The sequence below is a fragment of the Colletotrichum spaethianum genome (assembly GCF_022836535.1).
Source record: "Colletotrichum spaethianum MAFF 239500 DNA, contig18, whole genome shotgun sequence".
In the NCBI taxonomy this organism is placed as follows: Eukaryota; Fungi; Ascomycota; class Sordariomycetes; order Glomerellales; family Glomerellaceae; genus Colletotrichum; species Colletotrichum spaethianum.
The window spans coordinates 889,281-916,585 of NW_026054788.1; the positions used below are offsets into that span (position 1 = coordinate 889,281).

The 27,305-nt window shown below is 53.9% G+C and overlaps 9 protein-coding genes across 9 annotated transcripts; 5 read left to right on the forward strand and 4 right to left on the reverse strand.

The window, feature by feature from the left end:
* Positions 1-2,422: 2,422 nt before the first annotated feature.
* Positions 2,423-2,730, forward strand: ColSpa_07363 (uncharacterized protein; the record flags this gene model as incomplete). Its single annotated transcript, XM_049273575.1, is given in 2 exon segments — positions 2,423-2,585; positions 2,600-2,730. 2 exon segments carry the CDS (start codon positions 2,423-2,425, stop codon positions 2,728-2,730), a joined length of 294 nt encoding a protein of 97 aa, XP_049129532.1.
* Positions 2,731-5,211: 2,481 nt separating this feature from the next.
* On the forward strand, positions 5,212-6,493 carry ColSpa_07364 (putative aldose 1-epimerase; the record flags this gene model as incomplete). The annotated part of the gene is made up of 2 exons (XM_049273576.1): positions 5,212-6,061; positions 6,111-6,493. 2 exons carry the CDS (start codon positions 5,212-5,214, stop codon positions 6,491-6,493), a joined length of 1,233 nt encoding a protein of 410 aa, XP_049129533.1.
* A 1,078-nt stretch (positions 6,494-7,571) lies between these two features.
* Positions 7,572-9,003, forward strand: ColSpa_07365 (2-(3-amino-3-carboxypropyl)histidine synthase subunit 1; the record flags this gene model as incomplete). Its single annotated transcript, XM_049273577.1, has 2 exons — positions 7,572-7,767; positions 7,850-9,003. The coding sequence occupies 2 exons, from the start codon at positions 7,572-7,574 to the stop codon at positions 9,001-9,003; spliced, it is 1,350 nt and encodes a 449-aa protein (XP_049129534.1).
* A 1,916-nt stretch (positions 9,004-10,919) lies between these two features.
* ColSpa_07366 (aspercryptin biosynthesis cluster-specific transcription regulator atnN) lies at positions 10,920-12,442 on the forward strand (the record flags this gene model as incomplete). The annotated part of the gene is made up of 2 exons (XM_049273578.1): positions 10,920-12,210; positions 12,243-12,442. 2 exons carry the CDS (start codon positions 10,920-10,922, stop codon positions 12,440-12,442), a joined length of 1,491 nt encoding a protein of 496 aa, XP_049129535.1.
* A 475-nt stretch (positions 12,443-12,917) lies between these two features.
* Positions 12,918-14,141, reverse strand: ColSpa_07367 (endo-1,4-beta-xylanase D; the record flags this gene model as incomplete). The annotated part of the gene is made up of 3 exons (XM_049273579.1): positions 12,918-13,157; positions 13,221-13,856; positions 13,914-14,141. 3 exons carry the CDS (start codon positions 14,139-14,141, stop codon positions 12,918-12,920), a joined length of 1,104 nt encoding a protein of 367 aa, XP_049129536.1.
* A 2,164-nt stretch (positions 14,142-16,305) lies between these two features.
* On the reverse strand, positions 16,306-16,755 carry ColSpa_07368 (uncharacterized protein; the record flags this gene model as incomplete). The annotated part of the gene is made up of 1 exon (XM_049273580.1): positions 16,306-16,755. One exon carries the CDS (start codon positions 16,753-16,755, stop codon positions 16,306-16,308), a length of 450 nt encoding a protein of 149 aa, XP_049129537.1.
* Positions 16,756-17,262: 507 nt separating this feature from the next.
* ColSpa_07369 (40S ribosomal protein S6-B) lies at positions 17,263-18,585 on the forward strand (the record flags this gene model as incomplete). The annotated part of the gene is made up of 5 exons (XM_049273581.1): positions 17,263-17,268; positions 17,399-17,485; positions 17,610-17,972; positions 18,261-18,428; positions 18,490-18,585. The coding sequence occupies 5 exons, from the start codon at positions 17,263-17,265 to the stop codon at positions 18,583-18,585; spliced, it is 720 nt and encodes a 239-aa protein (XP_049129538.1).
* A 748-nt stretch (positions 18,586-19,333) lies between these two features.
* Positions 19,334-20,852, reverse strand: ColSpa_07370 (ribose-phosphate pyrophosphokinase 5; the record flags this gene model as incomplete). The annotated part of the gene is made up of 6 exons (XM_049273582.1): positions 19,334-19,560; positions 19,598-19,653; positions 19,707-20,032; positions 20,107-20,201; positions 20,281-20,375; positions 20,629-20,852. 6 exons carry the CDS (start codon positions 20,850-20,852, stop codon positions 19,334-19,336), a joined length of 1,023 nt encoding a protein of 340 aa, XP_049129539.1.
* A 1,267-nt stretch (positions 20,853-22,119) lies between these two features.
* ColSpa_07371 (E3 ubiquitin-protein ligase TOM1-like) lies at positions 22,120-27,280 on the reverse strand (the record flags this gene model as incomplete). Its single annotated transcript, XM_049273583.1, has 4 exons — positions 22,120-22,148; positions 22,669-26,586; positions 26,636-26,698; positions 26,752-27,280. 4 exons carry the CDS (start codon positions 27,278-27,280, stop codon positions 22,120-22,122), a joined length of 4,539 nt encoding a protein of 1,512 aa, XP_049129540.1.
* Positions 27,281-27,305: the final 25 nt, after the last annotated feature.

Below are 27,305 nucleotides of genomic sequence, written 5' to 3' on the forward strand. Positions count from 1 at the left end.
TGGCTAGGAAGGAGTACCTGCGGAGCCGAGGAAAGGGCCACGCTGTTTGGGACAGATTGTCGCGTCGGGCATCTGCGTGCGCGGTCCGGGGGAGAGGAAGGGTTCTGAGAGAGAAATGGGGGTTTGACGGATTGCGATATCTGTGAAGTGTATTCAAGAGAAGGGGGTGAAGACGGGGAAAGGAGAAGGGAGAAGGAGGAGGCGACAAACATGGGCAAACCGAGGAGACACGGAAGGAGACGTTTGAGAGGAGGGTAACTGCGATGCCGATGCCAGAGTGCTTGCCAGTCTGGGGCAACACCACAACTGCCTCGCCGACTCGTAAAGTCGGGAAGAAATTGGCTCGCTAGCACCCACCCACCCAACCCACGCCCTCGGATCGTTTCGTCGTGTGCCTGCCTCGCCTCACATCAAGACGAAGCGAAGGCTATGGAAGGTGCGATGTAACTACCTACGTGACTGTTGTGACCAGGCCGAGCCTGCCTGCCTGCCTGCAGCCGACCGGTTGTGGGCTCGACTTTCCGGAACACTGGAAAGAACCCCCCACCTTGCTCTTTCCCGGCCAAGGCCAAGAGCCATTTCCATTCTTGCCTCGCCGCATTGAGACTGTCGTCGTCATGCTCCACATATTGGCGACACCGTCACCGTCGTCACCGAGGTGAGCCCGTTTGTAAGAACGAATGAAGAAACTTTCGCCCGTAGGCAGCGACGCGCAGCGTGCGCAGGGTAGTAACGAGATGATGGCTACTTTCTTCTTCTTCTTCTTCTTCTTCTTCTTCTTGCTCCACTCATCGCCCTCACCAGTTATCTTGGAATACGCCGCGATGAGAATAAGAAAAGATCTTGTCTCATCATATCCTCGGCGGTTGCCGGTGGTCCACAAATATGTTGTTGCTCAGCCGGCTCACCTTCCACATGGAAGTCCTCCAAGCACGACGCATTGATACCCATGAAGCTGCGTACCTGACAGCCATCTGCCTCATGTCCTGCGTCGCTCATGTGGTAGTGTCTAGACCAATATCCATCGTTCGCGCAACTTACTCGATATACACTGCAAAAGGCTGTGAAATATACCTTTACGGTCCCTCGTAACGATCTCGGTTTCTGCAACAAGACAACAACGATATAGAGAGAACACATACACATAGCAATGATATATTAAGTTCAGCGTCAACAACTCACGTGGCTTATCCCATTGAACTCTTCTTGCCCTACAAAATACATGCTGTGGTAACTCTCGAGATCGACTGCTCTACATGATATCCAGCAGTTGAGCAGGGCCACTGAGGCACCAGTCAAATTCCCTCGAAACCAAGGGTTGGACTCGGCAACCCTGCTTGTTTGCTCTCGACTTCATTCTTTCGAGTGGCTCTTATTCTAAATATTACCACAATGGACATCGTGCTCTCAATTCCCAACTATCTTCCACGCATCAGAAATGCCAATCTGTCAATGTTTGTGGTCGTCTACTTGTGTCAACATTACGACACCGATCCAAACAACGAGTCGCGGGCCATCATCTCCTCGCCTCGAGAATCAAGCAGAGAAACGTAAACTACATAACTTTATGGATCATGGATGAATCCGCATGTGTAGCCTTGACAAGACTCCATCGAATACTGCCATCCATTGTTCAAGCAGGTTTCTAACAGACTTGTATTCATGTTTATGTTTGAGCCATGTTTCCATCCGTACTTAAAGTGTTGAACTTCTGGATCTTGACCTTGCCAGTGTGTATAACATGAAAAGTCTGGCTGAAATCCATCCGTGAGCCGTCCGTAGCTGAGCCGGTCATTGGCTTTGGTGCCGTTCCATCAAGGCAACCAAGTTAGCCCAAACATTATTGAGAAACTGGCAAATCGCTACAAGCCATCACACTTTATGTTCAATTAAGGGAATTATGTGAGACTCACACGATCTATTGATTTACGTTGAAGCTCGAGGTCTCGTTGTCAATATCTGGTTCCGTTGCTTTGGACACAAAACCACAAGCCTTAAAGATCCTTAAGTAAGTTGACTTCTAAATAAGCCAAAGGTCACCAGCCTCGCATGTCATAAGGCTTACCACGAAAGGTTGAAGCCCTAGAGTACATATGATCAGTGCTCTGCGTGGACCTTGCTCGTTATGGTTACCTGGGCGCAATGTTTTGCTACTCTCGTGCCAGCGAGAAAAGAGCCGAAAAAGCACAATGACGAGGGTCGCAAGACTATTCAAGTATTCTGACCAACAGGGCTAGGAAATCTTACCTGTCTTCTAAAAACCAGAGGCAGGAGTTCTTGTCTCTTCACCGCCTCTTGGACCGAAAAGAAGTCCTAACTTTGACGAGCCTCCATTCTGGCGATTTCAGAGAGGATTTATTTTGACGACTACTGCTGTCAAACAAATTTGACGCAACCTCCTGTAGGAGAACATACCAGCTCCATGAAACCAACAACACCCGAACAAATCGCCGATATTGAGCAAGCTTACCGCATAAACGTCATCCTGTTCCTCGAAGATGTTGACCCCAGCCTTTCGCCCAACTACCAGTTCGGCAGCATGAAAGGCGGTCCTAATGGCGAGCCTCGAGGTCGTCCGCGGTCCGGTTCGTCAACATAGGAAAGGAGCACATGGGCTTCGTCCTTCATGACATCGAAGGCTGGACTACTGTCCTGCGCCGGTTTGAGGCCAGGGCCAAGGTGCAGCTCTTTCATCCTACCAGGGTCAAGCTCGAGTATGCAGAAGGGTAGGACCCTATCCGTGTCAGAGTCAAGCTTGGCAAGGGCTATCTTAAAGCCCAGCCATACTATTGCACCATGGATAATCACGTCCGTCAGGGCGTCAATAACAGGTACAAAGACCGGGTGGCCGTCTTGAAGATGTTTATCGCTTTTGGCCACTTCCTCGCGTTTCCATCAGTCTCTTCGGCATCTCGACTTGAGGCTTCCAGGATCTACCTCCCTCTATAGCTGGACTGACACCATCACCATCTGCGGCGTGCTCCTCGTCGTTACATATGCTACTAGTACACAATGGAAACCATTTCACCAGAAAGCCCAAGATCTACACGCCTTGACTGAGGCTGGGTTCCTCTTCGGTGATAAGTTTCACCCAGGTCGACGAAAGCTCGGTGAGGATCTTTAGAAGTGGCACTCTAGGCCGTCAAGCGGAAAGCGACATGCCCCTTCCTGTCTTACCAGAAACAGAGTCGGAAAGTACGTTCGAGTATTTCCTTTTTAAACAAAGGAGATTCACAAACGTGGTAATCTTCCCACAGGCAACATTCTGACGAGCCTGTTAGTCAGCCTTGATGTAACTGGGTTCGTCAACAGGACATCCGATCTGAACTTAGACATTTCTCGGCGACGGCGCTGTATGTGGAGATTCTTGCCGTAAGGGAGAGGGAACAAGAAGTGAGGCTGCATCAAAACTACCGAAGTGACACAATCGCTGCCAACACATAGATCAAGATGGATTACGCGGGCGGGCTTGGAAAATGATTAGCATGGCTACGCAGTCAATCTTGAACCTTGGCACGAATGATGAGTCCATAGACGGAGTAAGCCTAGGCCTCCAATTACCGGTGAACCTTATATCGGGGCTTTACCCCAACTCATATTCATCCCGCTCTGGACATGCCATCACTCACGTCTCTCCTACCTTTAGTTTACGGGCTGGAGCAGGCAGAATGCTAGAACCCAAGAAGTTGGTCATCGCTATCCGGGGTGTAGTCCACGATGCGTACCAATCAGCATCCCCCCGCAAGCAACGAGGTCTGTCTAGCTTCATCTGCTAGCCGGTTGTGTATTGCTGCCTGTCGTCTATCTCATGTGCGTTGGACAGCCCTAGCTGAAGATATTGTTTTCTTTCCCCTTTGTAGTACTCTCTGTTAGGAATAGAAAGAATGACGCTGCGCTTCTCAGGACGATACAGCAAGCTGTGGACTCCCCGTTGCAAAATCCGATGCTGATCTGTCGGTACATTCGCAACACCAGCCAGAAAAAGCTTGACTCAAGAGGAGAGGGATCGAGAGGTGCAGAGCGGGGAAACAAGGAACACATCTGGGGAAGTGGCACTAAAACCCCGCACCAGATTTCCCCGGCAAACACACCAGCCAGCACCACACCATCAAGCATTGCCGCACCTGCAGCCTCGACGCCTGCCAACTCCAGCGGCATCGGACCCCCTGCAAGTGTTCACTGCTCTCTGGTCGCTTTTGAATTTGCGAAGACGTCGGGACATCGGGACATCGGGAAAAAGCACACGCGCACCAATGAGAGGCTTCTTCCGACGATGCCTGTGCGCGTTTCTCCTCTCTTTCTCCTTCTCCCCCAACTCCCCACCCCGGCATCTCCGCTTCGTCAACATCGTCATCGCGTCTAGTCCGGCCCCAACCCCGGACTTTTTCCAACTTCTTTCCTGCTGTTGGACATCAACTCATGCCATCCTGTCCCCAAAGGAACTTTTGACTATTGCCCTGCCGTGCGTTCCTGAAAGGCAACCAACCACAAGCCAATTGACCCTGCTCATCTCATTGGAGAGGGTATCATCGGGCCCTTCTCGACCTCGCCGTCGGCCAATCTCGCCCTGCTGTTGCTGCCCCGGAGCTGGCTCCCCTGCACCGCACTCCCTCATTCGAGCTCCATTTCCTTTGGACTTCACCGTCCCCTCCCGGCACCTTGCATCTCGGTTCGTCCAGCGTTACGTGCCATTGACTTTGGTCCGTGACGAAAGCTTACCACGCTTACCCCAGCTAGCAGCTAGCTCAGTCAAGCTTGTTTGTTTGTCGTTTCTCTGGGGCAGCGCCGGACAAGCGAAAGGATTCCACCACATGTTCGTCTAGACGCTCCAGTCACATCATGTCCTTACCTCCAAGCTGTTGATCGTTCCCTGCTACTGCTCCAATCTGCCCGCATCCCCCTTCCCAAGCCCTCCCTACCCCAACCCGTCGAGTGGAGCTGGTTCTCTGCACTCCACGGTCTTTCCTGTGCTGCATAACGTAGCTTTGTTGGTCCGATGATCTCAGTCGTCCCATTCTCGCTGCCATGTGCAAGTCCCCCCGCTCCTCCCGCGTGAGGGGAGGAGAGCCCTTGGGATATAAGCTCCCGCTTCACCCCATCTTCCCCTCACACAGATCCTGCTGTCTGTCCTCCCGTCATCGTCGTCTGTTCTGGCCCACGCTGCTTTGCGCTTCAGTCCTTTGTCACCTCGTCTGGTCCACTACCCTCACGATGCGCTTCTCACTACTCCCCGCCGCTGTCGGGGCTCTGCTCCTCCCGGCCTCCATGGCCCAATTCGTTGGCGGGTCGGATGGAAACACAACCGCACCCGTCGGGAGCCCCGACAAGGATGGCAAATACTGGGTCTCCAGCAAATACATCAAGGCCGCCTTCATCCCCTACGGCGCCTCCATCTCGGACCTAATCATCGAAGACCAGTACGGTATCCCCCGTGACATCGTTGCCGGTTGGGACAACGCCAGCTATTACGGCATTGACCGTCAGCACCCGCACTTCGGTGGTGTTCCCGGCCGCTACGCGAACCGCATCAAGAACGGCACCTTTGAGATTGACGGCGAGACCTACAAGGTTGACCTCAACGACAACAATGGCCTCGACACGCTCCACGGAGGCTCCGACGGCTGGGACTACCGCAACTTCACCGTGGTTTCCCACACAAACAGCAGCATCACCTTCTCCTTCACCGACCCAGACGGCAAAGAGGGTTTCCCTGGTGAAGTCGTTGCGCTCATCACCTACACCATTGTTGACTGGAACTGGGAGATCAAGATGATTGCCACTGCGACTACTAAGAAGACGCCCATCATGCTCAGCAGTCACACATACTGGAACCTCGATGGCTTCTCCAACAATGAGACCAGCACAGCTCTCAACCACACTCTGCATATGCCATACAATGGCCAGAGAGTAGCTGTCGACAATATCCTGATCCCTACCGGCGAAATTGTTGCCAATACCAAGGGCTCCGTGAACGACTTCTGGAGTGCCCCGAAGCAGATTGGCGCCGACTTCTCCAAGCCCGAGCTTGAGAACAACTGTGGTCTGAACTGCACTGGCTATGGTAAGTTTCCTCGGTAGTCAGTTGGGTATCAGCGGACTAACCAAGACAGACAACTGCTGGATTGTGAACCGCAACGACCTCGGCTCCTACAACTGGCGCAATGAGGGATACATCGCCCGCCTGCAGTCGGCCTGGTCCGGCATCCAAGTCGAAGTCTACTCCGACCAGGACGCCTTCCAGATGTACAGCTGCAGCCAGCAGAATGGCTCCGTAGCCCTCAAGAAGACCCAGGGTCTGTTCGACAACGCCGACTTCCCCCGCATCATTCCCAAGTACGGCTGTGTCGTCCTCGAAGTCCAGGACTGGATTGATGGCATCAACAACCCCGCATGGGGCCGCGGCAAGAAGCAGATCTTTGAGCCCGGCGGTGACCCCTACGTCCTCCAGGCTAGCTACCGCTTCAGCATTAACTCTACTTCTTCTGATGCGTAGAGCGGTTATGGGTGATGTGGCGTTGGTGTGCAGGGAGGTGAAGAAAGCGCGAAAAGATGTTCGTTTCAACCCAACGTATTAATGATACCAAGAAGAAGGGGATAGTTACTATGAAATCGGGTCACCCGTCAGACTTAATGAATTTTTCACAATGCCAATGATTTGGTACAACCTATTGAGCCGAGCCCACAGTATCAATACATACCTCAAGTCTGCATACTGTCATTGAGGTATGCATACTGTCATTCTTTCTCCAATGTTATTGTGACTCCATCCTCTCGACGTAGTCCTACGCTGAACCGCCGTCAAATCAAAGCCTAATCTGGGTAACTCAAGAAACGAAAACCCCCAAGCAAAGGGTTGATCAATCGATTGAATATACACACAGTTGCCCGCCATTCAGTCATATGGTGATTAACGGCCACCTCTATAGTATATAATTGGATACATGACGCTGAAATAGTCCAAATTCGGTGTTCGAAACGCGCAATATTCTAATTCTGACGAGTACGTATTGTTTCGCCAACTTTTGCGCTCTTCCCATTGGGCTGTAGTTTGGTTTTGAAACCAAGACCCCATTCGTCTCTCCAAACTTTGTCTTGTCCACAAACGGGATTCGTCAGACACCATTTCTATTCTTCAACAAGAACTGACTTGTTGGAACGGACCGGCAGTTGAAAACTTGCATGGTTTCTCGAAGCATTTCTCTTGGCGTGTTGGCCATGGATTTCACCAAAGGTCTAATCAGATGCGTAGTGACAATACGGGCCCAAAGAACTGTATCAACCAATGAGCACACAGCCATTCAAATACTTCGATACATGCATGTTCCCTCTTAGTCAGCAATCTTATCATCACTTCTTGCCCCGCGAAAAATTCAGTTAGCAGCAATACGATCGCGGGGCAATTATCGGAGTGGACTCACTCACGGACGGCAGGCGAGACTCAAGAACTTCTGTTGAAGGCAGACCTTCATCGTACAAGAGTAACCCAAGGGTTCGACACCACAAACAGACCTACATCGATAATATATTGGCTCATAGAACCGATAGTACTAAGATTAGTTAGTGTCTCAGCAATGGAGGAGGATCGGGCACAAACCGACCTGGGCATTGCCGCCGACATTGAAGCGTCTCATCGCGAAGAGGAGGCGGCGGCACAGCCGGTGATGAAGCAACCAAAGAAGCGCTTTGTCGGCAGAAGAACTGCGGCCGAGACCGCAGCGAAGAACGGAGGCTCAAATGGATCTATCGAGGATAGCAAGTCCATTCAAGGTCAGACTGGCCCCCCCTTTTTTTTGCCTGTCGTTTTTGATTCTCACATGAGAGTCACCGCATGCTCACACTCATATCATAGTCGCCCAACCACGCAGAGGTCCTCGTCTCCTGAACCAAGTGCCCCCCGAGATTCTTAACGACCCGGCGCTTAAGTCCGCCATCTCTATTCTCCCCTCGAACTACAGCTTCGAGATTCCCAAGACGATCCACCGCATCCGCTCCTCTGGCGCCAAAAAGGTCGCCCTCCAAATGCCCGAGGGTCTCCTCCTCTTCGCCACTACAATCTCCGACATACTCACCGAGTTCTGCCCAGGGATCGAGACCCTCATCATGGGCGACGTCACCTACGGCGCCTGCTGCATCGATGACTACACCGCCCGCGCCATGGGCTGCGACCTCCTCGTGCACTACGCCCACAGCTGCCTGATCCCAGTCGACGTGACCAAGATCAAGACGCTTTACGTGTTCGTCGACATCAGCATCGACACCTCGCACCTCCTTGCGTCGCTCGAGCGCAACTTCGCCTCGGGAAAGACCATCGCCGTTGTCGGCACCATCCAGTTCAACGCCACGATTCACGGCGTCCGCGGCACCCTCGAGAAGGCGGGCTTCAAGGTCCTCGTGCCGCAGATCGCGCCTCTGAGTAAGGGTGAGATTCTAGGCTGCACGAGCCCGCAGCTCAAGGACGATGACAAGGTCGACATGATCCTGTACCTCGGCGACGGCCGCTTCCACCTCGAAAGCATCATGATCCATAACCCGAGCATACCCGCATACCGCTACGACCCGTACTCGCGTAAGCTGACGCGCGAGACCTACGGCCACGACGAGATGCAGGACCTGCGCCGGACGGCCATCCGAACGGCCAAGACGGCGCGGAAGTGGGGTCTCATCCTCGGCTCGCTGGGGCGCCAGGGGAACCCGCACACGATGGGGCTCATTGAGAAGCGGTTAAAGGAGCGTGGGATCCCCTGGATCAATCTGCTGCTGAGCGAGATCTTTCCTGGGAAGCTGGCCATGATGAGCGATGTTGAGTGCTGGGTGCAGGTTGCGTGCCCGCGTTTGAGCATCGATTGGGGGTACGCGTTCCCGCGGCCGTTGCTGACACCGTACGAGGCGCTGGTTGCGCTCGAGGTCAGGGATGACTGGGGCAAGGGGGTGTATCCTATGGACTACTACGGAAAGGATGGTCTCGGGCGGACGAAGCCCGCTCAACTGGAAGCCAAGGCCTAAGCGCTGTCTTTTCAGGAGTTTACTGGAAATGAAAAGTTTACGAAGATACATGGGCGCACGCAATGATACCATATTCCACAAAGGCCCAACAGCCCCTCGAATCCGTGTACGTGTATCCCTCTCCGTGAGAGGAGCTTGAAAGCGTAGGTCCTGCGAAAGATGCGGTCTATGTTCAGGTGTGGCAACTAGGTCGCAAAGGGGAACACGGGTGTCAATGCCTCAAGGGTAGGTGGGGATTGCCTGCCCGACATTTCGGCTTTCTGTCGAATCCCCAGAGCCATTGAGGCCGTTTCTGCACAGCCATGGGAGACTTGGCCAACAAATGGCAGGGTGAATCAACGCCATGCTTGTAGAGGCACTTCGCTATCTCGGATCCCGTAATGTGGAGAGATTCCGCGATGTGAAAAACCAACCGGGCTCGCGGTTCTCAAGAATATAATGGCCCCGGTTACCAACCAACGAGGAGAGTGAATCCTGGCTTGCATACTTGCGAGTAAGTTCAGAACCTTCGAGAAAGCACTGGAACCAAGCAGCTGTCGTCCTCGTGCCCCTTTTATCACGAGTACCGCAGCGGATGGGAGATGTGATACGAAAGAGCTGTGGCAGTGCCCAGGCAACAGTGCCAAACAGCTTCCCTCTTTGGACACCTCGGTTGGATATTGAGGTTGTTCGTAAGTCTGGAACACCATGGGCGGCATTCCTCTCCTTCCTGTCTCATGGCATTCCTATCAAGGGTGCTCGCTACACTATCGTGAACGAATAGCTCTAGCCGCTTGCGCGTTAGCTGTGATTGCTTATAAGCGGAGGGCCTGGGCCCACGAGAATGACAGATTGGGAAAGTGGGCAGCGGGCCTATGTGGAAGGAAGTGGGGCCGAAGACGAATGGGTTGACAAGGTGCGGACTTGCCCTCCGTCTAGGCAATGCCACACCGTTCTTTCTAGTTTCCGCGCGGAGCGTCTACACTACTGGACCTCGCCGCTTGGGCTCGCTTTCAGATCCTTCCCACACGTGCCACCGGTTGCACACCGTTGAGGAGGCATCCAAAGCTAACTATCCCTCCTTTTGGCCATTCCTACGAGTCTGCGGCGTGGCTGACAGATGACATGGTTGCAAATAAACGTATGACAAACCAATGAGATGGGAGACACAATGGCCTAGTCGCGTATCTTGGCGGATAGACGTTGGAAAATGACATAGGGCTGAGGTCCATATGCCTGCTCAATAAAAACAGCCAGGGAACTCGCCCCTTTACTCGTTGCGCAACGCGGTGGTCCCCAGATCTTGATTCGACTCTCCATGGAGCCAGAATCCTTGAGGATCAAGTCGATGCTTGTTGGCATGCTAAACACGAGCACGGTACCAAGGTATGAATAATTGCCTGGCTGGTGCTTATCCCTGGAGATCTTCCCCTCTGATAATACCCAGGCTTTTGGGGTTGAGTTATTCCAAATTGATTTCCGGGGACCCGAGGATGTCGGACTGGGACTTTCTTGAGGGGCCGTCGTCTGGACTGCTACCCATTGTGGGAACCGTAGTTGAACCATGCCGAGGCTAGGCACACATTTGAGTCCAGCTCCGATAGGCTGGTTTCCGGTATTCAAGCCAACGACTGCGCGATGCAACTCTTACAAGGGTAACTCAAGTCTTAACTTGACCTTCGGTTTCGTCTCTTGATGCCCAGATAAAAATACTATGCCAGCTCTGGCTCTGAAACAGAACCGAACAACACCAAGAAGAAAAAAAGGTTCGCCATCTCTGCTGGACTTGTCAAACGTACAATACAATACCATCACTTCTCATCGGCCAAAAATGGTCCGCAAAGGCAGCCGTAAGGTGAGGACTGGATGTTTGACCTGCAAGTAAGTCCATGCTACGAGATCACGGCCGCTTTGACGTTCCTTCTGACCATTACACCATGAACAGGGCCCGCAAAGTCAAGTGCGACGAGGCAAAACCACACTGCCTCCGATGCTCGAGCACCGGCCGCGTGTGCGACGGCTATCCGCCCCCAGCCCCGCCTGCGTCCGCTCAACTCCGGCCGCTGAAGCTTCGGAGCCTCTTCCTGGGTGTAAGCAAAGAGGAGAGCAGGACGTTGCATTTCTTTTGCGAGATGGTCAGCCCGAATCTGCCCTGCGCCACCGACCCCTATTTCTGGACGCATCTCGTCGTACAGTTTAGCAGGTACGAGCCCGCGGTCCGGCACTCCATCATCGCCGTCAGCTCCCTCTACGAAGATGTTATACGGGCGCGGGACAATCCGTCGGGGGCGAGGGCGGATCGCATCCGCAACAACGAGCTCGCGTTACGGCACTACAACGCTGCTATTAGAGAGCTCAAGGGGATACAGAATCAGGGGCTGGTGCTGCTGGTCTGTCTCCTTTTCATTTGTATAGAGTTCTTACAGAATAACCGGGAGACCGCACTACGACATTGCGCCCACGGCGTCGCCATCCTAGCCAGCTCCGGTTCCACTTCTCTACGGTGGGTGAGAGAGTACCTGGCGCCGATATTCCGCCGCCTGGACACATTGTCATTTTTTTTCGGGTCCAACCAAGCCGGCGCGCACGGCGTGTCCATCCTACGATACCCGGTGCCGCCGGTATTCAAGCACCAGTCCGAGGCAGAAGATATGGTGGAAGACATCTTGAACCAGGCGATGCTTCTCATCTCCCACGGCCACTCATTCCGCATAGGAAATGATCACCACCAGCCGATCCCGCCCGAATTATTACAGGAGCAAGAGAGGGTTCTGTGCCTGGCCAAACAGTGGTACGACATGTTTACGGACCTTGAAGCCAGGTCCAAAGTGCAGAAAACCAGCATCGCGAGGGCGCACACGCTGGCCCGGTACCGCATCTCCGTGATCTGGGCGACACAGGCCTTTGCCCACACAGAGACGGGCTACGACGACTACGAAGACGAGTTTCGTAAGATGGTAGAGGAGACAGAAGAGGCGGCCGCCATGGAGTGCACGGAGAGCTTGAATGCGAGACCATCGTTCGAAGTAGGCTTCCTCATGCCCCTCTTCTTCTGCACCCATAGGTGCAGAGTACTGGATCTACGGCTGAAGTGCCTGCAACTCATCAAAACACTTGCGGCGCCGCGGGAGAGAATTTGGAACAAAGATGGAATGTATGCCCTGGCACGACGAATCATTGAGATTGAGCACGGCCTGGCCCTGATGACGAGGATCGGCCCTGTCTGGGGTCAGTGCCTGCTTATCCCGGCCTACCTCCAGAGGAGACGAGAGTCCAGAAATTCTGTCTCGAGTTTGCGGATGGGCGCAGGGAGACCTATTTTGGCCACGATGTGCACGGTTCCAGGGTTGTGCTCTTCACGGGGAGCCGCGGTGTCAAGAGTTATCTTCGTCCGGAGGTCCTCACTGATGAGTCTGCTCATCTAAATCCTGTGGGTAAAAGCCGCACCCTCTTGCTGTAGAGTACGAAGCTAATCTGTGATTTGGACAGCCCCTGCCTCGCACTGATCCTGTACCCTATCAGTCGGTGCTCGTCCCGTAAGCTACTCGAGAAGCGTCGTTTGAGCGCAATTGGATTATTCGCAACGAGATTTCATCCGCTCTCGCTGCTGTGGAAAGCGGTCATCGTCAGAGTTGGTAAAGGATGCATTTCGAGAAGAATAAAAATATACACCCTAGAAACAACACTTTGAGAAGAAAACGGACTCCTTAGGCACATTGTTACACAATCACGGCGGGTTCCACGTTCCAGAGAAGCTACCTGTGTGTATTAATATATTTGATTATAATGTGTCACTCAAGTAGCCGGGCGGCAAGTCGGCCTCAACCTTCATTAAACTTAAGCTGATTTTATTCGTGACCGGCTGACCGGCTGACACGCTGGTCGACGGCCGTCAGTCACGGGGCCGGCCCCCCGGAGGAACAAGGACCTCAGATCTAGTAGAGGTTACTGCTCTTGCCAGAGTCCAGAGCTCGTCTTCTCCTGCACGGCGCAGCAGTCTTGTTCTTCAGCGCCTCAATGACACCGTAGTAGGCGGGGTGCTTGCTGAAGTCATCGAACCAGAGAAGCGCGGCACCCTGACCCGGAAAGGTGTAGGGAACCCAGCTGAAGGGGTCGTAGAAGTCCCAGATGGTAACACCGACGCAGGCAGAGACCTGGACGCAGGCACCGACAGCCTAGTGCAAAGGCGATTAGCAACTTCAAACAGAAATCGAGAAGGGAGTGTCTCGGCAACTTACGTTCTTGTAGGCCTCCTTCTGCCACTCGAGGTTCGTCTCGTTGACGGGGAGTACGATGCGGACATCCAGCTCCGTCAGGGAAACCTCGACACCAAGCTCGGCATACGAGCGGATGACGGCGATGTGTTCGTCCAGAGTCGGTGCACTGCCAGCAACCAGATGGGATTGCATGCCGACACCGTCGACTCTGATACCATCATCCTTGAGCAACTTGACGATGCGTCTGGCGCCCTCGCTCTTGGGACCGACGGACTCGAGGTTGTAGTCGTTGTAGTACAGCTTCGCCTTCGGGTCGACCTCGGCCGCGGTGCGGAAGGCCAGCTTGATGTACTCCTCGCCGAGCACGGTGTAGAAGACGGACTCACGGTAGGTGCCATCCTCGTTGAGGGCCTCATTCACGACGTCCCAGGCGTAGCACTTGCCCTTGTAGTGGCCGACTACCTCATGGATGTGGCGGACAATCACGTCGCTGAGCTCCTCGGGTGTCCATTCGGTCGACTCGACCCAGGGGGCGAGCTGGCTGTGCCAGACGAGGGCGTGGCAGCGAAGGAGCTGACCGTTCTTCTCAGCAATGGAGGTAACGATGTCGCCCTCAGTGAAGTTGAAGACACCGGGCTCGGGCTCGACAAAGAGCCACTGGGAATGGAATCAGCTTCGGGCCAATCAACAAGGGCAGTGCCATTGAAGGCTCACCTTTTGACCGTTGGTCGGGGTAGTCTGGCCAAACTCGTTGATGTCGTTAAGAATGGCATCGTACTGCTCGTAGGAGGCCTCCAAACCAGCACGCTCACGCTGCCCGGGAGTGTCAGTCGCAGCACCGAAGTACAGCAGACCAGCCTTCTTCGCGTAGTAGTCGAGCTGAGCGGAGACGAGGGGCAGAGACGCCGCCAGCAGGGGCACGGCGAGGGATTGGATGTGCATGGTGACCGATTGACAACAGAATCCTGGCGAGAGCTGAGAGGACCTATCTGTGACCGAGATCGGAAGGGTGGGTGAGAACAGAGGCCAACAAGAAGAGCAATCCACCAGGAGGGCAACTCAATTCATATATGCAAGGTCCCGGCCACGATACGACTCCGCCATCGCTACCCCAATCTCCCAGCCGACGGGACAAGAGACTATCGCCAGATGATCCAATGCGGAGGGCCGAGCTAGCGAGAAAATTACCACCCCGGGTGACGTCCTCGAAGTGAGGGGAGCCCAGCATCAACACAGCCCAGCGTCTTGGGACCAAGACCCGCAAATCTGGGTAGCATCATGTTGGTTGGATGAACTGGGCGAAAGGGAAGCTGGCGCCATGGGGTCTGGAGAGAGAAGAAGGCGTTCGAACACCCGGGAGAAACGCCCGTGATGTGGGCTCCGGGACAAGAGCACTGGAAGAGGAGTTCGTCCCGAACGAGAGCCAGTTCTCCTGGTGGCGGCCAAATAGGAGCCAATAGCGCTGTCACGGCTAGCGGCTTGTAGGGATCGTCCTTGGCATGAGCTTCTCCATCTTCTGCTAGGGCGAAGGGGAAACCGTTCAATCAGGCTGTCTGCGGTTAAATTTAAGTTGTATTTGGGGGCATTTATCCTAATAGCCTCTTCGGCTCCCCAAAGTTCCCCTCATGACTTTGGTGCGGAGACGTGGAGAACCCCTGGCCGTCAAAACACGGCTTGTTGGCTTTGGCGGACATTGTCCTGACGATTGTCAGTTGCACAGAATTAGGCAAGGCCGACACGTTTCGTCGGGAGAAAACCAAAGGCATTGTCCACAGTCCATACAAAGGACATCTGTAGACAGAGGATCCCGCAAAGCAGTTCTATCCACGCTGCACTTGCTTTCTTGTGAGACATTCCCAAATCAATCATCCTTATGAGAGTAAAACGATTGGATGAATGCCGGGTCACGGCTTCCATGCCCTGGACTCGGACAGCGCGCTCGTCGACAGCCAATCCTTCTCTGTCATTGGTGTATTCATCCAATAACCAGACACACACCTGCGATGCGGATTGCCCTCGTGGCTAGTTGGACTGGTGATGGCTCTGCCATTTGGTCGAAAACAGATCATGTAATTGTAAGGTGTGGTAGCTTTTGTTGCGTGAGTTCATCTCATCTCATGTGTTGTTGTGGGGACCGTAAACATAGACGTGATGGACAAGGGTAACGCCTATTTCTCGTGTATCATCAGAGGAAATGAGTAGCCCGTTGCGCCAAGAAAGCAAGACCCCTTGGATACGAATGATTCAGTGTTCGGACCACACGGTCCTGAGATGCGAGCTATGCCTAGACACGGGTCTTTCCTTAATGAAAATTTATTAACTGATGGACCGGCCGCTCAGTGACGCATGCCCCCGGGAGGACGTCAGAAACCAAGATAACCCGGCGGAAGAGGTCCGAATGTGCGACTCATTGAATTGACCCAAGTCTGGGCCACGTTGATGGTTAGGCCCTTTGGGGTGAAATGTGCGGCTATACTCCAGATGCCTGATGAGTATTTAATATCGGACACTTGGAGGACCAGACTCTCTTACTGATAAGGGTAAGCTAGTCATCTTCTTAACCAACTATCACCACACACCCCCACTCCATGCAGGGCCTTCCAGCGATTATTAAAGCATTAACGCTTGTCAACATCTTCCGTCTGCGCTACCAAATCGCAACAGCTTCAGGTTGTCCGAGTGGCCTCAGATCTGGCGGGGATGAACATAGCCCCTAGGCAACGATTTAGGAGTAGGTTTCCATGTGATGGATATAATCACCCACTGTGGCCTGCCATAGAGGCGACCCTAAGAAGATGATCTAAGTGTAACCAAATTTTGGCCCAAGTGCCCTAATCCTCGTGGACAGTAGGTGATATGCTGATTCTGCATGGGCCGAGATTCCTGGCAATGACTCAAGAGGTGATGAGCGGGTGCTGGTAGTTATCCTAAGACGAAGGGTTCCAAAGCCAAGTCTCGCAGTATCGTAGGGTTGGGTATCATCAATGTGGACGTCCCCGGATCCGAGCATCCTCATGTCGATAATGAGGCCAGGAGCTTCCACGAGTTGGGTAATCATTCAGTGACCGCTCCGGCGGACCTGAAGCATGATAGACGGAAAGTAATTCTATGAGGCCTCCGTGCCAACAGGCTCAGGCCGGTTACCGAACATGATCTTATACCTGACGATCTCGGCGATTTCGAGCTCCTCCTCGGTCTCGCCGTCCTTGCCGATGGCCACCTCTCCCCTGCGACGAATTATAGCCATGGCCTTGGGAAGCTTCTTGACTTCGCCATGGAGCCTCTGATGCTGGCCAACGTGAAGGAAAACGCGCTTCATCCACGCCGTGCTGCCTTCTTCTTGAGTCTCCGGGTGATAGTCGGGAAAGACGATTTTTCCAATAGGAATCTCGGGCTCGGATTCGCTATTGTCTTCGTCGGGGTTGAAATGTGGCAGGTTGATGGTCCCCTGCATCTCAAGCAGTGCAAGTCCGGAAGGTGTCTTGATGAGGGGAGGTAGCGGGCTGTCTGAGGCTGGAGGGCCCTTCTTCGGAGGGTGGATCTTGACCGATGACATGATTTGGATAAAAGTCAAAATGAGAAATAGGGTGCGTGTCGAAGATGGAAGAGGCAGTCTTGAAGATGCGTCAATAGATGACTCGTAAGAGGTTGTATGATGTTTAGCGTTCGTCAAATGAACCGCGAAAGGTGGAGCCTGGATGACAGTACCTTCGTGCATCGTCAAGCTGAAGACGGGGCTGGAGCGGGGGTACGTACTCTGGCCCGTTGACCTTCCCGAAAGGGAATGCTTCGGCACGTGAGCTGGTGGGCTCCGGGCCCCAGCAGCGACGGCCGCGAAAAAAACCGGCCAGTCGGTGACACATTTGGCCGACGTCTTTTACGGAACACCAAGGTCTGATTGGTCAGAGTGGTTTTTTTCGCACGCCAGACCCAAGCAACCCTAGGCACACAAATCCATATCCTCGAAATTTGGCGATTTTCCTTCTCTTCCCTCTCACTGAACATTCCCACGCCCAACGCCCAGCCGCAGTCGACAACTCTTGCACCACCCAACGCCGGCAAGATGAAGGTACGATAGGAGCTCCTACGATGGGCGCAGCGATTGACTTCGGACGGCTTCACGCCGATGCGATTTTGATGCTGTTGCCGTTAGGTCGTAAATTTGGGAGGGGAGATTTCGAGGCTGACAATTTCCACAGTTGAACATCTCCTACCCTGCCAATGGCAGCCAGAAGCTCATCGACATTGAGGATGAGCGCAAGCTCCGTGTCTTCATGGAGAAGCGCGTACGTTTAAACTTCCCCGACGGCCGGAGACGAGAGACGAACAACGAGACGCTCGAATCGATGGCGAATTTTTCTTCTTCTCGAAGTCGATGGGGCATGACAAGGTGCTAACAACTTCGACTAGATGGGCGCTGAGGTCCCCGGTGACTCTGTCGGCGACGAGTTCAAGGGCTACATCTTCCGCATCACCGGCGGCAACGACAAGCAGGGTTTCCCTATGAAGCAGGGTGTCATGCACCCTACCCGTGTCCGCCTCCTCCTCGCCGAGGGTCACTCTTGCTACCGCCCCCGCCGCACCGGCGAGCGCAAGCGCAAGTCCGTCCGTGGCTGCATCGTCGGCATGGACCTCTCCGTCCTCGCTCTCTCCATCGTCAAGCAGGGCGACAACGACATCCCCGGCCTCACCGACGTCGTCCACCCCAAGCGCCTCGGCCCCAAGCGCGCCACCAAGATCCGCAAGTTCTTCGGCCTCACCAAGGATGACGATGTATGTGTGCTCCCTGTTGCGATACACCCCAACAGCCACTTCGTCATCGCCTACCTGGTGCTGCGGCGGAGGAACACCACCGAGCAGATCAGGTAGAGTGTGAGAGACGGGACCGTGTTTCCCCTCGCCGCCCTCTTTTCATCAGACCCATCTGTTGAAGCCTTGATTCAAGTGCGCCAGATGAGATGTATTGAGGAAGGGGAGGGGCGACACGTGTCAGGCTATGTGAAGAACCAAAAAGAAAAACGACCACAGTGGCTAATACGGCAATCTTGCTGCAATCAATAGGTCCGCAAGTACGTCATTCGCCGCGAGGTCCAGCCCAAGGGTGAGGGCAAGAAGCCTTACACCAAGGCTCCCAAGATCCAGAGACTCGTTACCCCCCAGCGTCTCCAGCACAAGCGCCACCGCATTGCCCTCAAGCGCCGCCAGGCCGAGAAGGTCAAGGACGAGGCCGTACGTTGCCACCCCCTCCCCCTTACCCGATGCTCGAGTTGCATACTAATCTCCGCCTCAGAACGAGTACGCCCAGATCCTCGCCAAGCGCGTTGCCGAGCGCAAGACCGAGAAGGCCGAGCTCCGCAAGCGCCGTGCCTCCTCCATGCGCAAGTAAGCGTTTTAGCTCGCTGGCGTCTTTTGGGGTGGAAAATGAAAAAAGTGAAAGATTACTCCGGGTCTTCTGGTTTTCTTGCATTACGAGGCGTGGACGGGATTACAAGGGTCGAACTGGGTCAAAAACGTTTCGTCACCAGTTTTCAGTCATCACGAATGTAATAGGGCATTCAAAATGGAAATGCATCCTTGACGCGCGAATACCACCAGCAATTTGTTTATGATGACGTTTTAAAGAACTTTGAACCGACATTCACACTGCGTGGCTCTCCTCTTGTGATCCAGTCATGTGTGGTCTCCTTTTTATTGGGACAGCGCATCCATCTTTCCAACCCAGACACTAATTGACCGAGACGACGCTCTCGACCAGCTTGCCCCACCTGTCGCCCTGGGTTCATGAGCATCTGAAATTTTCTTCCGCGTCTCGGGCGGGGACGTTTTCGCTGGTCCAGGGCCAACTGGACCCTGCACATCACTTGTGGAGGAAAGGCTTAATTGGCCGAGCAACCCAACCCCATTCACGCAAAGTAGAAACACCACAAAGACCAGAGCCATAGAGAAGGGTATTTTGCTCTACCGTACTGAATTTGTAGTCCATCTGAACTTTCTCTCTCTAGAGCAGTGATGTCTGCCTTGAAGAAAACCCTCGAATGCTGTATTTTACCGTAGTGCGCCTCCCTGAAAAAGACCCATGCCATGCCATATGCAACCCTTGGCCGAAACTGACGCCAAACCCACGCAACACCTCTCTAGACGGGCACGTGGTTAAAGAGGTAGCTAACACTCTCACCGTTGTGAGTGCGCCGGATAGCCTCGCCCAGGACCTGGCTGATGTCGATGACGCGCAGCTTGGGGCAGCGCTCGATCTTGTCTCCGAGGGGCACCGTGTTGGTGACGACGACGCGAGACAGGCAGCTCTTGTTCAGTGTCTCGACGGCGTTGCCGCTCAGCACGCCGTGAGTAACGATGGCGATGACTAGGAATTAAGTCAGCATGAAGCTTTGGCATCAGACAATAGAGGAAAAACGTGCCTTCACGAGCACCACCAGTCTCGAGAGTCTCGGCGGCCCTGTCCAAATTGTTAGCAGTGTTTCCCGTCCCGATACCGTGGGGTCTACGAACTTGGCGAGGGTGCCGCAGGTGTCAGCCATGTCGTCCACCAGAATGGCAATCTTGTCCGTGACGTCTCCAACAAGAATCATGCGGCCCACAACGTTGGGGCGCGGGCGCTCCTTGTGAATGAGCGCAAAGCCGGTCTCGAGGCGATCGGCAATACCGGTGGCACGCTTGGCTCCGCCCGCATCAGGACTAACGATGACGCAGTCCTCGACGTTCATATTGGATCGAATCCACTGCAGAACACTCGGCTCGGCGTAGAGGTTGTCGACGGGGATGTTGAAGAAGCCCTGAATCTGGGAGGCGTGGAGGTCCATCGTGATGACATGGTTCTGGTCGCGTGCGCGTCAGTCATCTAGCGTCTTGTATCGTTTTCCCTCCGCAATTTCTCCTGTGGTAGACTTACGCAACCCGAAACCTGCAACATGTTCGCGACAAGCTTCGCGCTGATAGGGGCACGACTCTTGTCCTTCTTGTCTTGTCGAGCGTAGGGGAAGCAGGCTGTATCTCGTCGTCAGTAACCGTTATCTCTCAATGTAGTGATTTCTCGTGGCTCGCTCGGGAAGATGGGGTGACTAACGAATGACGGCGGTAATTCGGCGGGCGGAAGCGGTTCTGCAAGCATGGATCATGATAAGCAGCTCCATGAGGCCGTCGTTGATGTTGCCAGGCTCGCTGGATTGTACAATAAAGACATCCTCGTCGCGGACGCTCTCGCCAACGGTAACACCGTAAAGAAGTCAGTTTCACAGGCACTCAACGTTTGGAGCCCTGCTGGGTTCGGCAGATTGTTCGCTAACCTGGTTTCCTGGTTCGAATAGTTCAGGCTGTGATTGCGCAAGTTGGTCAGTCAATTGAAAACATCCACTCGAGAAAATTCGCGTCGGCGCACAGGGAAGCGCAGGATCGCGAGGAGAAGCGAGCTTACCTCATGGTCTTCGCAAGGGGAATGCCCAGTCTGTAGGCGGCGCATTCGCGCGTCAGCACCCATTCTTCGTATCGTTCTTCTAAAAAGGGGAAAGGAGAAATGGAATAAAACGACGAAACAGCCATTCCATCTTTGGGGGTAACGTACCGCTGAGCGACCTTTTCGGACAATTCCCCATGGCTGCTGCCCTTGAGGAGCTTGATGTCGTTCGTCATATCCCCCATGAGGACGGTCGTTGTATGACGACTAGGGGAAAAAAAGAAGAAAAAAAGAGGGAGGGATTCGAGGAGGGGAGAACGGCCGAGTATAAAGGACTGCTACTGCACCTGCTTGAGGTTCGGCAGGCTAAGGTATGGTCGGGTTGCTTGGGCGAATCGAATTGCAGCGCGGGGTCACGATGGAGGGGTATGGCTATCGGCCAGTCACACAATGCGGTCGGGGGATCGATTGGTTGTGTTGTGTTGTGTGGTATGCGGCGAGGTGAGACAAAGTGAGTCGTTGGGGGTACGAAGAGAAATCTTGCGGATTGTTCGTCGCTGTGAGGAAGAGCCGTCCACTTTGTGCTTGTCCACTGGTATATTCGCTGCGGTCGGTACCGGAGGTGACTGAGTGCCAGCCGGGAGGGATGAAGAAGAAAAAAAAAAACTTAGTGTTTTGCCGTCATTGTTCCGCGATCGCTGAGAGGTTAAGAAAAATTATGTGGGGAGCAGGCATGGGTCCAGTGTCCTCGGCTCTGCTTTCATCGCCCAGGCCATCCTACATCAGCCCCGGATTACTGTATGCAGCCGTTGCAAACATGAAAACTCCGAAATTCTCAGGCGCAAAGCATCCTTTGTCGCATGGTGTAGCAATCAACTATGTGCATGTAGATACCCAAGTAAGGCTGGTGGAATTGGAAACCGGACGCCTTGGGCCAAGCAGATTTACTTACAGCAGGAAGCAGTCTGGAAGGCCCAATCGTGTTTGCAGTAGGGGGAGTGTGGAGTCGATGACTCGGAACCGACTAGAGGGGGTTTACCAGCAACTGAAACTGGTCCAACCCATCAACCATGACTTGATCCAAGTAGGTACGGCGAGCTGGACTAGACTTGTAGTGAGGCGACTATCTTGTCACTGACCAGCTGATATCAGCATGTCCTCTAATTGACTTCTTGTTAGGTACTCTACATACTGGGCTCCCCACGCGATAAACGACAGGCTGTGGTTCTAAGCGGCCTGCACTCCGCTAAGAACTAAGCCAGTGTCTTCTCGTGTTAGAGTGCCTAAACACCAAGGAAATGATGAACGAAACCAGACCTAGCCCTCTATGGTCTGAGCTGCAGTCGCGGTGACTGCCATATGTACACGTGGTCCGGCATCCGACGATGATGCACTTCCACTCGAATATCAGAAGTCATCCACCCAGTTGCCGTGTCCTGTGTCGCCTGCCCTCCGTAATGCAAATGCTGACATAACCGCAAACCCATTTGTCTATGTGTGCACGCTCCCATCTTATGCAAAGCCGAAGTAGTCGCTTCCCGCTGTAATGGCCTTCATGAGCTGTTGGCGAAGCATCTCGTAACTCTCGTATTCAGGGAGGTCAAGTTCTGCATCAATATGTTAACACTGTAGCTTCGGAATGTATGAGAAAACAACTTACGGTTGAAGCACGTGTGAGAACTGGGGAGGCGTTCCTTGTTGCCATAGTCTCGATGAATGTTGAAGCGGTTAACACCGTTCATACCCTCAAGCTCTTTGAATCCGTTTAGAGGCACCTTGCTGGTTCCAGTGACGAACTGCAACAGCTTGGCTCGCTCTTCCTTGTCAAACGAGCGAATTGCTCGCCAGAACCACTGGATCTGTGGTGACGACGGGGTGTAGTTGTGGTATTCCGTATTGCTCTTCCAGTCGTCGACGTCAATATCAGGCAAGCCTGAGATAAGGAGCTCCAGCTCCTGCTCGTTAAAGATGGATATGAGATCCGCAGGAATGATATCGTGGAATCCTAGTGGCATAGTTAGCGAAACAGCACGGCTTCCCATCATGTGCATTTGAACTTACCCTTTAAGAAGTGCTCCATCTGCTCCTTAACAGATGACAAAAGCTTGTGCTCTACAACCAGACGCACATAGTCGTGCTTGTTCTCCTCGGTGACGGCAATGTCGCGGCCATTAGGGCACAGGTCGACAGTCCGGGTAACGCCGAACTCGTCGTCCTCGACCGAGAATGTTTCAGTAATGATGTCCGTGATGTCATTGTCGAGCATCCAAACGAGCGACTTGTAGTAGTCGGGGTCGAAAGACTCCATATCTTTGACGGACACAGACTTGCCGAGGATGCGCTTGTAGACAGCACGGCTGAAGTAACAGTCAAGCACACGGCCCTCGTACAGGGCCTTGCCGATAATGCGTCCGATAAACTTGAAGAACATAAGATGTTCGTCGTTGATGCCACTCAGCTTGTTGGGGTGGAATGTTGTACGGTCAGAGGAGACCGGGATGAAGAGGGCGTAGTTGGCATCGAACATCTGCCTTGACAAGACCTGGAACCACTCGCGTGTCACGCCTCCAGCGTCCACACCCTCCTCATTATGGAAGCGGATATTAAGCTTGCCATACTTCATCTCGTCGCCAGTCTTGAAGTAGAGTGACTTGAACGAGTCGTGGAAGACATGCTCGCGACGAACTGAGAGTTGTAAAGCCGGGAACGATGGCCGTTGATTGTTGCTAGAACGGCTGTGCACGCTGCGGTTGAAGTAGTTGCGCTTGTTGTCGAACTCGAGCACCTTGGGGTTCTTGACGAGAAGTGCAAAGGTTCCGGACATGAGCTTGGGGCTGTTGCGGACCAGCTCATTCAGGATTCGGCGATGTTCCTCGGTGAAAGTAAAGAAGAGCCCTGCCATACGGTTTTCTGGTGGCGGGCTTGACAGCAGCATCTCCTTGCTTGTCTGGTTGGGTGCTTGCGGATCATCATTCATAGCGGTGTTCTTGCAGACAACCATGAGAGACTCGATCAGAGGTAACAGGATCGTAGCCACGTTGACCATATTCTCTCTCTCACGAATCGCGCTGAGACAGGCGCTCAACTTCTCCCACATGGTCGAGAAAGTTGAGTTGTGGTAAAGGGATGTGACGAGATCCTGCTTCTCATTGATGTTCGTCTCCGCTTCCTCGTCCGCCTTATCGTTCTTCTTCTTGTTGTCGAACAAGTGATCAAGCGCTGTCAGAACACGAAGCAGCTTGTTCTGCTCGGAAGCACCGGGAGAGAATTTGGCAAGCGCAACACCTTGAATCTCTGTTCCAGAAGTGGCTTTCTCAATGTGAGGGAGAAGCTCATCGAGGTCCGCCACAATGTTCTCGCTCAGCACACGGGCTTGGCGAACCAGCTCTTGTCCGAACGTGGCCTTGGCGCCGGGAATGGCGGACAGATTCTTGATGGCCGAAATGGTGTTTTGGAAGGTCTTGGAGCTGCACTCGCGGGCGACGAAGATCTTGATAACAAGAGTGAGGTTGTGCGGCGGAATGACGGGGACCTGCATTTGCCGCGGTGTTTTCTGGCTTGCATCTGACTTGTCGTTGTTCTTGGGGTTCTCTGATTGGGCGTCAGCCTCAGCTCCAGGCGCCTTGGACTCCTTGTTCTCGGCATTGGCATTGATATCGGCAATCGTAGTCTCGGAAGCTTCGTTGTTTGACGGCTGATCACCTGCAGTCGAAGCCTCGCCAGCCTCCATAGCATTCTCGGCAGCCTTCTTCTTTGCTTCCCGAGATGCCTTTTCCAAAGCCTCCCGGCGGCGTCGCTCCATGGTTGCCAGGGGCACAGTGATTTTGTTGAGCAGATCGGCCAGGTACGCCATAACGACTGAGCTCTCCATTACCAAGTCTCTGTCGAGAAGAGTGAGCAGAGAGTTGATCGCGTACTTGTGGGCCTTGGAGTCCTTGGTCTTGCCCTTGCGACTGAGCGTGCGCTTGAGGGAGGACCCTACCGCCTCATGTTCTGTCAGGAAAAGCATTGGAATGTGGGGGTTCTTCGTAGAGAGGTCCTGCAACAGGTCCAGACACTGGTGAACCACCATCAGCGGCGAGATCTCTGAGTTGGATTGCTGTGGTCCCGCGGTGCTCAGCGATGTCAGAGTTCGCTTAAGATTCTGAGGGGTCTTGGGGTCCGCATCCTTGTCCTTTGGCTTCTTGGCTTTGAGGGAGAGTTGGCTAAAGCTGCGCTCAACAGCATCCATGTCTGTGCTTCCCTCTTGCAGAATCAAGAGGATGGTGCTGATCACCTCGAGACGGTTTTGTCGGTTTTCACAAACATCGGCGAGGACGCTGAAGAGGTAGTTGCGGATGGAGCCGATCTGGGCAATGAACATTAGACGAAGAAGAGTGGCGACTCCAGCCTTGTCCAGCATCTGTACTACAGTCCGTCGCTGGACCTTGTTCTCGTTGCTTTCTCCAGACTCGACCTGCGGCGCACCTGGCCGTCGAGCTGCCACGGGCGGGCTTCTGCCTGTGACGGCAGGATGAACGCTATGTTGCTGAGCAAGCAGGCGGGCTTGAGCAGCCATTTCTGGAGGCAAGTGGTCCATGATGTCCTCTCCCTGATCCATGAGTACCTGCTGGCGCAACTCGGGAGGAAAGGTCAATAGAATGCTTGCCGGGTCCATATCGACCGCGATCTGATCCTGGCCCGCGGTCGCTACCTGGCGGCGCTGCTCATCTCGCTCCCGTCGTCGCGCCTCTTGACGTTCTTGCTGGACGATTTCCAGTCGCAGGTCTTCGGGGAGGGCGTCCAAGAATTCTTGGAAAACTTCGCCTTGTTCGCCGGTGGCAGATTCATCTCGGGCCTGCGAACGTCTAGTGCTGACAGTCTGCGCAATGACCTCTTCTCTGAACTCCTCTGGTAGAGCGGCGAGATACTCAGGATCAATGCCAAGTTCGGTGACATCAACTTCCTCGCCCCGGATTATTGTCAGGACACGACTGCCGTCATCTGCCGTGTCGTCTGCGGAGGGTGCGGAAGCTTCTTGCGTTTCGACGCCTTCCATGGCTTGGGAAGGGACGGCCGCTTCTGGATGATTTCCTTGAACAGATGCCACATCGCGCTCGCCTGTAGCGGCAGCAGCTTCAGCAGCCAGGCGCTCTTGCTCTTCGCGCTCTTCCGCTTCTTTTCTCTCGCGGAGAGCCTTTTCTTCGGCTTCCTTGGCTGCCTTTTCTCGTTTTGCTTGCTCTTGCTGCTGCTCAAACTTCTTACGCTCCTCTTCTCGGATCTTGCGTCGCTCCTCTTCTTCAGCCCTGAGCTTCTTCTCAAATTCCATGGCAGGGGGGACTAGCTTCGAGAGAATGATGTTGATAAGCTTCTGGGCTTTCTCAACAAAGTGGGCCCCGCCGAACACCATTCGGGCCTCTTCCTGGTAGCGCTCAAAAGTTGTCTCGGGAGTGAAGGCAACGGCTTGTTGAGGCTCGTGGTAAGTGGTTTCACGGCGGTTATCCGTTCTGGAATCACGGGGTGCAACGTGGTACTCCCTCACTTCGCCACGTCCATTCTGGGTGATAGACAAGTGGACTGCAGACTGACCATGGCGCATAACCGGTAGAGATGCAACCAAGTCGTTCAGAATGGCGATGGGGCTGTTGGACAGATGCTGTCCACCAGGACCGAAAATATCAGGAGGCAGACGCAGGCCAATCATGCCGGAACCAGGCGCAGGGCGAGGAGATGCCTCGCGGCCTTGGCCGTTTCGGCGCAAGAGAGGGTTAACACCATCGTCGGCATTGTTCGGCGCGGCATTCGGTCTGTGTCGGGGAGAGAAATAGCTTCGGAAGTCTCCTAAGGGATCGCGGCCACCGCCAACCATGAATCCTGGGGGGAAGGGACTACGGTGTCCGTGGCGGTGACGGTGAACCTGATGAGGATGGCCGCCGAAGGGCTCGACAACGAGGGTATCCCATCCAAGGGCAGACGGGAGGTTGGGGGGCGGATGGTCGTCTAACAGGGAGTCAGTCATTGCGTTAGGTATTGTGGTGATTTTGCTTACGAGGGTAGTCCTCATCATAGATGAGCTCGTCTTCTTCCATGTCCTCATCATCATCCTCATCATCTGCAAATCAAGTCAGCAAGACCCAAACACAAGAGCGGTACTAGTTCTCTCACCATCTTCGTCACGACCATCGTCAATGTAGTGGTCTCCGAGATCGTCCATATCTTCGCCCTCGTAATCCTCAGGGTCCATCACTGCTCGGGCCAGATTGTCAATGATGTCGCCAGGCTCCATGCCGTGCATGTGAGCTTCCTCAAGCTCCTGAGCCTCAGCCTCATAGTCGACGTCTTCGTCATCCTCGTCCTCTTCTTCATCCGACTCGCTCTCCCATTCTGAGGCACCGTCATCCTCGATGGGATTGCCGTCTTCATCAACAATCTCCTCTACGATATCGACATGGTCGTCCATGTCCTCCATATCGTCGGAATCCATCTCGTCATCTTCACTTAGTTCGTCGTCATCTTCGTCCATGTCATCATCCTCATCCATGATGACCTCAACGACACCAGGATCTCCATGAAGACCCTCGATCTCACCCATTTCGCCAAGCTCTTCATCTTCGTCGCTGACGCCGCCTTCACCATCGTCGGATACGTCTTCGTCGCCATAGTCGAGCTCATCGCCATATTCATCGTCGTACATTTCCTCGTCATCATCTTCTATATAT